The sequence below is a fragment of the Platichthys flesus genome, chromosome 7 (assembly GCF_949316205.1).
Source record: "Platichthys flesus chromosome 7, fPlaFle2.1, whole genome shotgun sequence".
Taxonomy (NCBI): domain Eukaryota; kingdom Metazoa; phylum Chordata; class Actinopteri; order Pleuronectiformes; family Pleuronectidae; genus Platichthys; species Platichthys flesus.
The window spans coordinates 12,806,392-12,820,007 of record NC_084951.1 but is presented as its reverse complement, the minus strand read 5'-3'; the positions used below and the strand labels follow the sequence as shown (position 1 = coordinate 12,820,007).

The window sequence follows — 13,616 nt, the reverse complement described above, 5'->3', positions numbered from 1 at the left end:
CAGATTATGAATACAAATGCAAGAAAAAAACGAGCATTGATGAACCAGAGAGACTGTTCGCAACCTGCCTCCATCCTCCCCGGCACAATAACCCAAATGGAAGCCTTTATGAAGCACTGATGGAGCAGAGGACGCTTTATAATGCACAGCCGTGCACACCACTACATTTCCAGCTAATCAGGAGCGCGCAGTTGCAGAAAGGAGAGCGGTTGCCAAGGCAGCCACCAATCTCCCCTCCCCCTTCTCCCTCCGTTCCTCTTTCCCGTTTATTATCGGCAGAGGTCGCATGGCAGAGGGAAGTCCAACCACTTCTGTACTGGAACCAATGCAAGAGTATGCGCCTCCACAACAAAGCCCGTATGGAGTCCTGAGAGCAGTGGGGGGAAAAAGCAGAGGCTGCACACTGACGCGCTGCTGTTCAGCTCTAACATTCACAAAGATCTAATAAGAGAGGATCTAAGTTGGAGGTTTTTTTATTTGCTCTGGAACGAGGGGGATAGTTTTTCTTTTCTTGCCAACACGTGCGAGTCCAATGCAATTGCTACTCCTGCGTTGTGCGTAAGTGAGTGTTCCACATCCTGGTGCGGGGCTGTGCCGAGGAGTACTGCGCATCATTCACCAGAGTTGGTGCCGAAGTTCGGCCACGAACGGATGTGAGGGAAGAGTGTACCGAGTAGAACAAAACTCCCCCACTTCTTTTCTTTTCTTTTTTTTTTTGGTCTCTCTTCTGTGTGTGGTTTTTTTTTTTTCTCCTCCTGGCGTTGTGTTTGCTGAGACAATACTGAGTCAAAGACGCTGAAAGTGATTTCATGCCTCCAGTCTCGCACAACCTGAGATGGACGTGAGATTTTATCCTGCGCCCCCGGCTAATGTGGGTTCATGCTCCCTACCGACTGATCCAAGTTGCCTGAGCTCGTTGGACTATTACCACTCGAACAAGGTAAAGAACACACCGCGTAGCCTCGTGCATCGAAACGCCGCACACCTCACCTGTCTCTCTGTATGTTTTGTGCCAATACACCATGTTTACGCACTGCCAACGCACGCTTTGTACGGATGCGTTTTTCATCCACGGGCGCTCAGTCGCCTCAAAATGTCAAGTGTCAGCAAGTAAAGTGACCTGGGCTTGGATGAGATGCTGTTCCTTTAGTGTGGAACAGGACAGAAACAAAAATTACACCGCATATTACTTTACACTGAAACCTGCAATTTTCCTATATGGCTGTTGGAAGCAAATGAATAGTCCCAACTTTTCCTCCCCTTCCACCCAACGTGCTTATTATGTTATTTCCCCCGGAGAGATGGTGCAGTTGTGTTTAGCACAAAGCTGGCATTAAAGGTCCCACCCGACGTGGAATACCAGGAACTGTATGGAATCCATACCGTCCCACTTCGCTGCTCTCATGCGCACATCAGCTCCCCTTCTCAATGATTTCTTACGTAGCTTACGTGGTTCTCCGCCGGGAGTTCAACGATTAAATGGATGTGTGCCAGTAATGTACTGTTAATTACTTTGTAAGGAGAAACCACAGAGTCTGGCTGCCACAAGTATCACTCTTTTCTCCCGGTCTCTGTGCGTTGACACCCCGCAGCTTTTGGGCTTTGGACACTGCACTCAACACAATTGCAAGTGCGCAGGAATTTAAAACAACAATTATTTTTGTAGTTTTCCAGGAAAAAAATCAAAAATAACAACCAATACCTTAGTTATTCTGTTGCAGATATTACAAGGCTCGGGGATTATTAAATCTGTAGTTGTCAACCTGCCACAAGCAACAGAAACAACACAAAGTAAACCAACCTACAAACACACAACCTGTGGCAATACAAGGAAACCCATTTCCAACTAATAAAATATCTGATTGTATTAACAGCACCTCAACCATCTGATAACCCTAAGTTAGACTCTGCTGTTGTCACATACCATGGCGACATCCACAGGCTCTGGATGTAGAGCTGCTGCTGTGGATGAACTTCTTTGCCTTGCTCTCTGGCCTTCCGGTACAGGACAGTGAAGGCACTAATACAAGTCAAGGTTGGGGATGTTTGTCTTTCGCTGTGTGGGCAATGGAACATCTCTCTGACCGAACGGAATTTTCCAGTAATTAACCGAAAAGATCATCTCCCACTTAAGGTCGTAAAAACTGTGTCGTATATGGTTGTTGCTCAAGCTTTGCCAGCAGAAAAACAACGTGCTGGCAGAAAGTAAAATTAACCGGCCACAGTGACTCCCATTCGATCACAGATGAAATAAGGTCCATCTAAAACATTAACAGATAAGGCCGGTTTACACCTGTGTCACCAAATGGGCTCGTATAACTGTCTCCTCCGCACAGGCTTTCTATCTTGTAGGTCAGACGAATTAGGATCATCCTCCGCGCGGATAATCCCAGGAATATCCTGATATCCACGCACCGCACGAATCCTGGAAACAAAGCCTCCAGATATTAAACGATAAAAAGTGCTCTCACTAGGGAGAAGGTGACACCACGCTGCTGTCAACCACGCGAAAGCGTGGCACCCCTCAAAATTACAAGTGTTCATTTTGAATTATTGAAAGGCCTCCGCTCCCTCTACCTAGGGTTCTTTCAACGAGGGGAGGTATAATTTGCCATCATCGCATTTGTAACACTAACTACCTACACTAGCAATGCAAATGAGGCCGGGACCTGGGGGGGGATTCTGTGTCCTGTTAACACGCCGCTCGAGGTCAAGTTGCTCTCCTCAAACGCTCGTCAAGCTGACGGTGGCATTAAAGAGACATCTGATTTGTTATGTAGGTACTGTATCTACAGATCAGATCTGCACGCTGCTAATCACCTCTGGCAGCACTGGTTGGCCAATTTTCAAATTCAGCACAGGTCTCCTTCTTGAGCAGAGCGGAGGCTAGAGGTTAATCATTTTTAGGGGGTCACTTTGCATATTCATGTGGCTGTACTTCGGTTTGGAGCAGGATTAGTTGGGGTCTAGTTTATCTTGAAAATATTCCTTCAGGATATTATCATTGGGTAAATATTCAATTTTGGTTAAATGGTTGAAATTTGGCAATCATATTAGGATTTAGCATCATTACTGGCTGCTCCCGATTCACAATTATAGTAAAAAGCAAATTGCAGCCTCAGACAACATTTCTCCTTTTATTGCAGTGAAATTGGTAGTGTTAATCTGAGTCACACACAGCCGTAATTGGATAAAATGAGCATGTGCTTGTATTTTAGCTTTACAGCCTGTTTATTTACAAACCTGTTCCTTGTGACACCGATTATTTCTGGATGCATGGAGTGGAAACAAGCCTGGTTTTGAGTAATTAGCAAGTTTTTGTGACTTCCAGAAACACGCTGTCATGCTATAAGCCTTTGTCACACTTTTGCTCACTTGGAGCTGCGGCTCACTGCATTCATAATATTAGAATTTGCTTTCTTTTCACCTTCGTGTTGATGATTTACTGTGATTCACCAATTGACACGAGTCGTTTCCATTACTTTGGATGTGTTGTCCATGATCGGTCTAGGTCGATTGGTCCTTAAGCAGCGTGAACAGTTTGTGCTAAGACTATTTACTGCGATGTTCATCATCATTACACAAGATGGAGAAAAAAAAGGGGAGGTACACAAAGAAAGACATGCATAAAATGCGCAGAAGTACTTCAAGTGCAGACTGAGATGAATCAGAAAGATCCATAAATAACCCTGAAGATGTTCACTTCAATATTTTCAGTGCTCACTTTGTTTCACTGTGAGTGTGTCTCTTTTATTACTGTGGCGCTCTCCCACAGCTGAAGAGATATTACACGGTATAACAGCTTTGCTCTCTGATGGCAAAATGAAACTGTGCCGTGTTTTAATGCTCTCTGCTGCATGATGCATGTGTTGCTGTGCTTATACTGTACTTATTTGCACTTAATGTGTTGCAGAAAGCCATGAAACCACACGGACGCATCTTGTCTAATACAACATGCACAACTGTAATTGCACTGTGGCTGTTTGTCCGGCACTTTCGGTTGACTCTGTGAAATGGGAACACAGTGTCTGCTCCTTTATTTGAATACCTTAATCAAACAGTGCTGACTGCTGCTGCTGCTGAGGTGAGTCGCTGCCTACAGTAGAGCGCCAGGATGGAGGGCAGAGAGAGAGAGGGAGAGAGGGAGAGAGAGCAGGCCCTGTGTTTATACACACAGGCCCCACCCAGCTCATATATCCTACCAACAACTGATATCTGCTTAGATAGGGCATGATTGAAGAGCTGGCTTTGTTAGCTGGTGGTCTCCTCTGCCTTAGATAAGCCGGGGGACGGATATGCTCCATTGGAAATGCCTTATCTCCATTTTATTTTTAATATAGTGCTGCCAGGTTGGGTCTCATTGCATTAGCATATTTTAGTCACTCAGTCAGTTTCCATCAACTGATCATCCTTGAGTGAAATAAGCTCTTGAATAAACACAGACATACTTGCTGTTAGTTTTGGCTTAGTGTGTACAAGTGTTATTTTTAACTCCTCCAGCACTTAAACATGGCTGACAGCCGCTCCTTGTAATGCTGGCTGTGGTGCATGTTTATGTTGAGTGGTGTTGCTGCTATTAGCTAATGACACACTCTGTTTTATGTGGCGGAGAGGCAGAGCAGGAGAGTTAAAGGATGAGTGAGAGTCAGATGGGTTGAAGGAATCAGTGGCCCAGTGTGGAGACATAGTGTGTGTGTGTGTGTGTGTGTGTGTGTGTACGGTTCGGTGTTTGTGCGTGTGCATGCTAACTCGGGGCCATTCAAGCGTTTTGCTGACTATGGAATCACAATCACAATTGCTTTCATAGTCCTGTGCAGAGGAAGGCCATGCATACCACAGTAAGGGCCGGTGACACACAGCAAGCAGGGGCCAGAGCAAAAACAGTCTCTAAATCATGTTCTCCCTGCCCCGACACACAGGGGAGATTTTAGATGGGGATTCCGACCATTTGAAAGCATTTCAGTGAAACTTAGATTGGCTGTGACATTGGATGAGTCAGATAGCCTGCGTATGGCACAGATATCTCTTGCCCTGTATATGATTTTTTTAACCTCATTGACTGTGTGAGACGTTTCCCAACCAACCACAAGGTGTCCACATCAGTTATATTTACGACTTTGTTTTAAGGATTCATATTATTTGAAGATTACTTTTGATTTCTGTAGAAAGGTACAAATAAATATAAAATTTATGAAAGGAAATAAGACACTTGATTCTGTAAAAAAAATTATCATGAAAACGACATTTAAATGGCCTGTAGTCTATAAATATATAATTTGCAATAATTTTTTCATTAAAGTAAAAAAAAAAACTGGACCTATTCTATATATGTAGTTGTCTTGTGCACTTACATTTTCAAAGATGTTTCCATTCTTTTCTGGGGGGGGGGGGGGGGGGGGCAAGTTGCGAGCCACTTGCTTGTTGGTGGTACCAGTGCATTTCCCCTCAGCGTCTGTTGCCATAATTAAGACCAGCCGCCGCACTGTAGTGTGCTTACATTAGTCAGCCTAGTCCTTCCCATGGGGCAGTGCAATGGCATTCTCCTTCTTACTGAAGAAGAAGAAGAAGAAGAAGAAGAAGAAGAAGAAGAAGAAGAAGAAGAAGAAGAAGATGAGAGAAAAGGAAACAGTGCATCCAAACACCTGGCAGAGTAGGCCCCCAGGTGTTTAGTTGATTGTGTTTGTCATGCTGGCAAACGCTCAGAAGGAGTGGCTCATGCAAATATTTACACATCTATCTATTTCTCTATCTATCAATCCATATCTATCTATCTATCTATCTATCTATCTATCTATCTATGCATTTTTTGGTTTTGCAATGGAAATGAAAGAAACCGACACCACAGTGTGTTTGTGGAAGCTACAATAAACAATCTACCACAGATACAGTTAATCTTATCTCGAACAAGACCCAGCCAGGGTTTCTGGGCAGAAGGTAAACATATGGGGACAAATAAGAGGAAGTGCATGAGTTCCTCTTCCTGAAGGTCATTTGTGGTAGGTGTAAGCTCTGAATTATTAGTCAATTAACAGGGTAGTTTCCTGTAGTTTGAAAATCATGTGGTGACTGACTGTGACTCGGCTCCTCCTCTCTGCACGCCCAAGTGTCCTTCAGCAATTTGCACCTGATGGTCAGGCCGGCACATTACATGATAGCTCACTGCCATGGGTGTGTGTGTGCTCGTTTTTGTTACCTTTTTAGGTCTTTTTTTCAGCCTAACGTTCCTGGTTACTGTGTGTGTGTGTGTGAATGGGTGAATGAGTTGCAAACTGTTAAGCATGTTGGATAGATAACTATATAAATGCATCTATTGACCAAAATATATCACATATGCATATTTGATCTATTTTCTGACATGTTGTAGAATGCAAAGTTTATCAATAAAGTAATCAATGGATAGTTAACTATTTAAAGTATTGACAGCCTTGGTAAGTATGTGTAGCATACATTGATATATATATATATTTAGTGTATGTGACACATGCATGTTGTATGTAGGCCTACTCTGAGCATGTATGTATGATATGAAACATGTATTCCCTTAGAGTGTATATATATATATATGAATGTACAGTATATATATATATATACATATATACTGTATGTATGTACTGTGCTGTATGTATGCATGGAAGAGGCTGGAAGCTGGACAAACATTCCCAGTTGTCTCAGCTTCCTGAGGTATGTCCTGTGCAAACACCATGGGCCATGGTATAAGCTCCTTGCCAGGGATTTAAGGCTCTTTCCCTCCCTTGTTTTCACTGAATATCCTTTACAAATATTATTGGCCTGGTGTCAGTGCCATGTTTGTTCTGCTGTCTGAGGGGACAGTACCAATAATAAGATTACAATTAATGGCCTCTAGCCCATAGACTAACACAAAGTTTGACAAAGTGCGCCTCATCTGTGTATGTTTCATTCTTTCTTGAGGTAATATCTCAGGCAGAATGTTTTTTTTTTTTTTTTTGTCGCAATTCACCATCAGATCTGTGACTTCTGATCGGGGCCCGCTGTTTATTTAATTAATTCACTGACATGCATTGATTGGGACTGTGAGAGGTCTCCACTTAAAGAGGATGGAGTTAATGAATACATATGATCCCGGATTTACTCTCTGTCCTCCTCCCTCCAGCTGTGACTGCCTCGCCTTGTCCCTTGTCTGTCAGGAGCATGTGTTTATTGTGTGTGACATATTTAGCAGGCAGATATAATTGCCTGTGCAAGGCTGTAATCGTCTGCATCCAATTCAGTCGGCAAAGGCTGCGCAAGCCCACGGAGCCGCGGAGGTAATCAAACTGTAGCTCATTCTTCCTCTTCGAGAGCTAATGATGAGCTTCATGATCGTCGTCTACAAGGAGCAGAAAGAGAAGTGTGACAGAAAGTACAGTGGTTTTTTCTGTGGTTTTACTTCTTGCAAAGCTATTATCTCTGGTTGAAGATGTGGGAACTGCCAAAGACAGTGCAAAAAGTGAAAAGTTACTGGAGTTACCAAAAAAGAAAAGAACAGAGATAGATGTTCGGAAAAAAGAGGAGGTAGAGAGGTTAGAGGAGGCTTGTGGGTTGAGAAAAAGGAGGCAAAGCGAAAGAAAGAGGCCCTGTCTTGTGTTGTCGACCTATTTAGTCGCAAGTTGGCTACGAGCCTACCGATGAGTGATGTCGCTTAGAAAAACAAACAGGGGAAAGAAAAGTAGGATTTTGGAAATTATGACATACAGTCAGTGGTGTTGTGCTGCCGAGGACTCAATCTCCCTCATAACGAGGCTTCGGCGACCTCATAGCAGCTCGATAGCGTTGTTAACACACAGGAAAGAGAAACTTGAGCTGATCTTTTTATAGAATTGTTAATAACACGGTAGAGAGTAGTGAAAAACCGTAGCCTAAAGCAGCACTTACTGGTACAACCCATGTGAAGCGAGAAAGTGCGCATGCATATGTGTGCTTGTGTATGTGTTTGTATATATGTGTACGTGTGTGTTGCTGGCACCAGTGGTGGAAAAAGTATTCAGATGCTTCACTTCAGTAAAAGTCTAATCACTGCAGTGTAAAAACTTTACTGAGAAACGCAAGAACTTTTACATTTTTTATTTAAATATCAAATATCGATAATAATAATAATATAAAGTGTGATTCTTTTTTATTTCAATATTTAATAGGAGGTTATTCGATAACCTATAGTTTTGAGTGACATAACTCGTATTGTTGGAATGGGCAATGATAGCATCAAGAGATATATTAAATATTTCATTAAACATCTTACATTTTTATATAAATAATATAGTAGAGTATCTTTACACTGTAGTGCTGTACTTAAGTAAAAAATCCGGAGAGCACACTGTATGTTTTTTAATATTTTTAATTTCAAAATTAAAACACCTTTTTAATGAAAAAGAAAACTGTAATGTAGCCAAATAGTCCCTATTAGTGTTATGTTGCCTTTATATTATAGAGTTACATTATTTTCACTGGTATGAGCAGCTTTTTAAAGATGATTTGGAGAGCAATTAATACTAATTTAGTGGAGTAAAAAAGTGAAATATCTCCATCATAAATGGAGTATAACAAAAATGTAAATAACCAAAGTTCAAGTACCTCTAAAGTGAACTTAAGTACTGCACAAAGGTCTAACAATGGGCTTGCTTCTGTCTCAGACTCCAATTCACCCAATCATAGAGAAATTCTCCCGGCTGCACTTGTTGCTGCAGTTAAACAGTGACAGGTAGAGCCTCAGGTCAGTTACTCAGCATAGGCATCGTCAATGTCATAACCAGGAACAAATGATTGCAGTAGTGCGGCAGGAAGAGGGAGTGAAACTGAGAGATGGTCATGTTTTATTAAGCCTGATAATGCAGCCTAATCTGTGGCTTGGGTTACACAGTGCTTTGTGGGTAATTAGAGATCATGTCGTATGCCTGGCCTTCTGAAAAATTGCACTCCGCCCTAATCCCCTCCTATCTGCCTTTCACCCGCCACCTCCCTTCTTCTTCTCTGCCGTACTCGCAAAAAAAAAAAAAAAAAACGAAGAAAAAAAAATAGCCTTCATGCTGCCAAATGAGCAGGCTTCCTGTCAGGGAAACGCACAACTAAACAAACATGGCAGCTATATTTCAGGTAGCTAGTAATCAGAAAGTTTGGACCTCGCTGTAAGACACTTGGAAATGTGCTTATGTGCTCTGAATTCAATAAGAGGAAGTCGACAGTGGAGCACTTTGTGGTTTGCTTTGTGAAGCTTGTTAGATGAATGACTAATGCCTCCTGGCAAGTGCCCCAGGTTTACTATTACCAAAACAATGGCACTCGATACAGAGCACCGTAGCCTTGGTTTTCACACACACAGGAGCTCAGGCTGCTGTTTTCTTTTGAACCCTAAATGCTGACTGCCCATTCATGCAACATCCCCCGAACACAGAGTCGCACACAAAGGAAATTCTCAACTGACACAGTGACTTGTTGAAAAAAACAACGGTGTCTTTCATCGCGCATTGTCCCCAATTTTTCCTTTGATAAAAATCAAGAAATGTTTCCCTCTCCCTGTCTCTACATTGGAGCGAAAGTAGCCGAGTTTACACACGCATGCTTTTATAATTACTGGCCTCTCTCGGATTATGAGAGCAACTCCATTAAACTGTCTACATATCAGGTGGGGAATAATGATGCAATCTTGTACAGTCAGCTGCCTCACACAGAAGCTGTGAAGGTGCAAAGACTGGATAAAAAACAGGGTTAAACTATAACTCACCGAGTTTTATACATGTAGAGTTTCCCCTTGAATTCTTATCACGTCTGGTTTGAGACAGAATTTCTCCCTTTACATAAAAGTAATGATAAAACCCAACATATAGAAACCTTATTATAAAACCTCCTCCTATATGATTTGTGCTGTATGAAAAAGTCATCTTATCGCTGACAAAACCAAAAATAATAACCATCACTTCCATACATAGCCTATCTATCTATCTATCTATCTATCTATCTATCTATCTATCTATCTATCTATCTATCTATCTATCTATCTATCTATCTATCTATCTATCTATCTATCTATCTATCTATCTATCTATCTATATCAAAAAGAAACATTTTAAGTAACATTGTGATTATCGGCAGAATCAGAGGGTTCAGTGGTTAGTTTCCTAATGCGTGTTATGGTTTTTATGGTTTTGGGTAGGTTCAGAACTCGTGGCTAAAAATAAATAAATGTTGAGGAATCTTTTCTTGTTGCTGCTGATTTGATTGGCTACTGTGGTTGTCAGTCAGTCACTGTGTAATCTCCTCGTCACCAAACACTACATGCTCCACGTTATCAAGTTCAACATGGGTTTAAAACCTCTGCCACAGACCCAGCTGTTACACATTGGATTGGTTCCCTCTCTCTCTCGCTCTGGATGTTGGCTTTGCGGACAAGTGTTGCATTCAATTTTTTTTACAGTTTTTTTTCTAAAAAACAAAACCAGAAAGACCTGGACCTTTTAAATGCATGGCATCCACTCTCTGCTATAATTGACAAAGGAAAAGCACATAGCTAGCCAGTTATTTTATAGTTTAACCATAATCTTTGCAATAAATAAATATATATGAAAAGAAAACACTAAACCAACTTGAATGAACATATATCTGTGTTGAATGTACTTAGAAATGCAATTTTTTGCTGCTCATATCAGCCAGTTTTTATCGACACCACCGGTAAATCCGTCGGGATCCCAGAGACAGTATTATTATCATCATGTGAAGGTCGAAGTGTTGGTTTCCATGCAACAGAGTCACTGCTTTAAATCAAACTTTGTGTTCGATATGATGCTAACTACAATGTGGATTGCTGGTGTCAGGGCACCAGGAATGACACAGTCGTGTCATGATGTAAAAATATTTGATCATGTTTGGTGGGTTAGTCATTTTCCCTCATAGATGAGAATCTGCAAACTGTATCAACAAGGACTGGACATCTGTTTGGCCTTATAGGTGCTATGATCGCATGGAGCTGATAACAAATCAGAAACACGCAAGTATGGAACAAATATTTGACTGTGCAGGACAACACACACACACACATACACACATACACACATACACACATACACACGTCCCATATAGCTTCGAGGCATTTCATTTCCTCTCCTCCTATGACAACATCACAATATAATGGGACATGGTGTCACGTGACAGGAGCAAGTACATGGAGCGATCAAATCACTCTCTCTGTCTCTCTCTCTCTCGCTTGAAGGGCAGAACGGTCAGTCGTTACATAAACTCCAGTTGGTTCAATTACAGAAAAATGTGCTTTGTGTCCTTGTCATGAGCAGAGTGATGAAGCAGATACGAAATAAGTCAGTTGTCTGTGCTCATTCAGGATTTTTGATCAAATACCCTGCTTTTTCTGAGGCCACCCTGTCCATGCAAGCACACCGCTTTGACTTTTCTGTAGAAGTTTGTTGGTCAGTTGGAAAGAGAGTCTCGTCATGACACCACAGATTTACAATACATACTTAGATTGTATTCTTTCCAGGTGTATAGCCACCTCAATCCGGAAGAAGTGACTAACTAAAACTCAAGAGTCACATACAAAGCCACGTTCTCAACCAGGAAACAAATGTTCTGTCAAGAGAAGTCTGGAATAACCCACACTTGACCTTCAGCCTCTCCCATCCTGTCTGGTATCCTTTGGTAGAAATTACCACATACCAGCCAGACAACACTAACACCCCTTGAATAAAGTTTACATGTATTAAAATTTCTTTGAAGAACTGTGAAGAACAAGCATAGTTTAGAGTTCAGGGTTATTTTTCTTATATTTCCGGTAGTTTATTCTTCAGCTATTTAGGTTTGTTTTGGCGGGCCCTGGTCCCAGGTATTGGCTGTGCACTCCGGCACAGAACTATCACACAGTTTTCAGATGAGCCTGTAATTAAGTCATCTCGGTGCCTTGAGAGCGCGACTATAGAGCACTGAGCTGAGACCAATCTGCCACTAATTGTTGAGTTTTAATTTCTAATGGAATAAGGGCCAGAGGGACTGTGCCTTAATGAGATGCAATGTGTGTGTGTGTGTGTGCTCTCTCTCTCTCTCTCTCTCTCTCTCTCTCTCTCTCTCGCTGTCTCTCTCTCTCTCTCTCTTTATCAGTTTACTGTAACTGCTGCGAGCAGCTAAACAAGAGTGAGCAAAGCAAGATGTTCCGTTTTTATTTTGTTACCTCATTTCGGTTTATTCTACAAAGCACTCAGGGTGTCTCTTTAATTCCAAATTGTACATTTGCACAAAATGAATGATAAACTTACCTTAAAAGTTAGATAATTTATTGCACATTGACAGCAGAGGCAAAATGAGCCTTTTAGTGATACATACTCCCTTTCACATAAACCAAGGCGCGCCCTCTCTTAATAAGTCTGACGATGGAGACCTCTCCAAAAGTGAGAAGTGCTTTTGCCCTTGGGAGTCAAGTTATTGCTCAGAGAGCGTGGTTGTAGACTGGAACTGGAAAGGTTGTTTACACAGCCTTGGGTGTGTTAGTGTCATGATGTAGATTCCAGGCATTTCTATATCCAAATAAATCAGCTTCGACTTTTCAGAACAAGTAAACCTCCGGAAGAAGAAAGGGACCAGCTGTGTTTAACATCTGTAAGGTGTTTTTTTTTTTTTTTATCTCTGAGGCTCGGGGCAAATGTGTTTACAATTAAAACATTGAACAGGAAGTTGAGGTCAGGTGAGGTCAGGTCTTCACTCCAGCAGATCTGTAATTTTATAGACGGCACACAAGCAACAACCCTGTCATCATGACGACATTTGCTCCTCTGACGACACATGACTGCATGGATCTGTGGTGCCTTCACCGCAATTTTTCTACCTTATCGCTTTTGAGTGGAGTTTGCTTTTGCAACCGACTCAAGGCCTTTCCTCTTATTGTTTCAATATGTCAGAGCATTGTTTGAATGAGGTCACCCATTACCGATCTGGCCTGGGGCCAGGTTGACTTCAGCTGATTTAATTGAATCTACGACATGAGTCAAATTCAAACAAGCAGAGACTGCTTTGCCATGACAGCCTCATTACTCCACATTAAGAACTCATTTCACAATGCATTGTGACTTTGGGCTTGACAAATGGTGAAAAGGGATGAAATCAAATAAGTGAGTACATTTCGGACGACTACTCTGCCTGAAAATACTCTGGCACTGTTCATATTTTACAACCGAAAGAAGACCAAAAATGTCTCTCTGCTGTTTTTTAATATAAGTTAATGTGAATGCCTTCTGGGTTAAAGTATTCCCATGTTTGCCGTCTTCAGTAATGGAATGACATTCAATGCCATTTTCCCTCTTTAATGGAATTTTTGTCAAAGCGTTCTGAATTCAACCTGCCATGTCACTCAAGCCACAGACAGTGCTGAGGGTGGAGATAATATGCGAATGAAACCTTTCACTGCAGTTTTTACTGTTAGCTGTGAGCGCACCAAATAATGACGCCTTTATCACATCTACGGCACAACAAACAAAGAGAGGCTTTCTTGTCACATACCACAAGATGTGTTGTCGGCCAGTATAATGACATACATTATGTATATCACACATGCACGACATTCATAGCATCCTTGCAGTGTCCTAGCTGCATTTCATCAGCTCAAACCA

General features: G+C 41.8%; 1 protein-coding gene across 3 annotated transcripts in view; it reads left to right on the top strand.

Moving 5' to 3' along the window:
• The first annotated feature begins 300 nt into the window (after positions 1–300).
• Positions 301–13,616, top strand: part of LOC133957202 (thymocyte selection-associated high mobility group box protein TOX-like) — a 75,290-nt gene continuing 61,974 nt past the window's right edge. For all 3 annotated transcript variants that reach the window (XM_062392673.1, XM_062392672.1, XM_062392671.1), the window contains exon 1: positions 301–940. In XM_062392673.1, the coding sequence (XP_062248657.1) occupies positions 836–940 (105 nt within the window). In that variant the 5' untranslated portion in view covers positions 301–835. The remainder of the gene's footprint in view (positions 941–13,616) is intronic.